At 24.3% G+C, this 1,309-nt stretch overlaps 1 protein-coding gene across 1 annotated transcript; it reads left to right on the top strand.

Moving 5' to 3' along the window:
* Positions 1-45: 45 nt before the first annotated feature.
* On the top strand, positions 46-804 carry LOAG_15723 (hypothetical protein; the record flags this gene model as incomplete). The annotated part of the gene is made up of 3 exons (XM_003151211.1): positions 46-130; positions 329-418; positions 703-804. Coding segments are annotated over 3 exons (276 nt in total), but the record flags the coding sequence as incomplete, so codon positions are not given.
* Between the last annotated feature and the right edge of the window lie 505 nt (positions 805-1,309).

The following is a 1,309-nucleotide window of genomic DNA, read 5'->3' as shown; positions in this document are numbered from 1 at the left end:
AAAAAAAAAAATTGAAAATTTTTCCACAAAAATTATTCCATATAGGCGGAAGTTGGAAAAGAAGCAGTGAAAGCATTGGAAAATGTTTACGGAACAAAATTCCGACTTGGTACCGGAGCTGATATATTATGTATGTCTTTTTTTTTCTTATTTTAGCTTCAATTTTTTCACTTTTTTTTAAAATTTAATTTATTTTAATGATTTTTTATTAAATTCACTAAAATTTCTAATTCTATTCGTTATTTGCTAAATAACGAATAATTCAATGATATTTTTATTAATCCAAAAAATTTGAAAAAAAAAAAAAAGGAATGAATTAAATTTTTAGATCCTTCATCTGGTGGCTCAGATGATTGGGCTAAATCAAAAGCTGGAGTAAAATTTGTATATTTACTTGAACTAAGGCCAGGTGAAAATGGTTAGTTTGTTTGTTTGTTAATATTTCAATATTGTTATGATAAAATTACAATCTAAGTGATTGTTAAAATTTAAACAATAAAAAGTTTTTGTTGAAATAAAATTGAAATTTATTTAGAATTAAATGATTATAATAAATCATAATAAATTCACAAATAAATTTTTTTTTTTCGCAATAAATCACAATAAATTTTTTTTAAAATAAATGCTGAAAAACGAAAATTAAATTTTTAAAAAAAAAAATGGAAAAAAAAAGAATGAATAATTAATGATGATGTAATTTAGATTTTGATGGATTTCTCTTGGATCGTCGACAATTAATACCAACCGGTCGAGAAACATGGGCTGGTGTACGAGTTGTCATCGATGCAATTACACGAACACAAAGTTCTTCGATATTTCTATATGATTCAATTTAAAAAAAAAAAAAAAAAAAGAATGATTAAATATAATTTTCAAAAATTTTAATAATAAATTAGCATTTCATCCTTATACAAAATTAAATAACACAATATTTTTTAGGAGCAATAGGACCAGGTGTAACAATTAACTCAGGTATAAATGCTATTAATGAATCAAAAGCTACTGTATCAATTTTTTCAACATCTCGTTTTCCGTTACGACATTCATCAAAAACTGCGACAATAGCACCATCATTATTAATGTCACCACCAACTGTACCAATTAAATCACAATCATTATTACCAACACGGATCGATTATAAGCATCGATTGAGAAATTTTCAACGAAAACAAGGCATTATTCGGCGTAAATTACCATACCTTCAAAATAGTATGTTTTTTTTTTTTCGTTCTTTTTTTCATATTCTGTTTAATTTTCAAATTCTAGTATTCAAATTCTAGTACAATTCTAGTAAAATTTACAAGTTCAT

This window comes from Loa loa, assembly GCF_000183805.2.
Source record: "Loa loa unplaced genomic scaffold supercont3.2540, whole genome shotgun sequence".
Classification (NCBI taxonomy): Eukaryota; Metazoa; Nematoda; class Chromadorea; order Rhabditida; family Onchocercidae; genus Loa; species Loa loa.
Note: the sequence above shows the minus strand (reverse complement) of the source record. Positions and strands in the feature narration are given on the sequence as shown.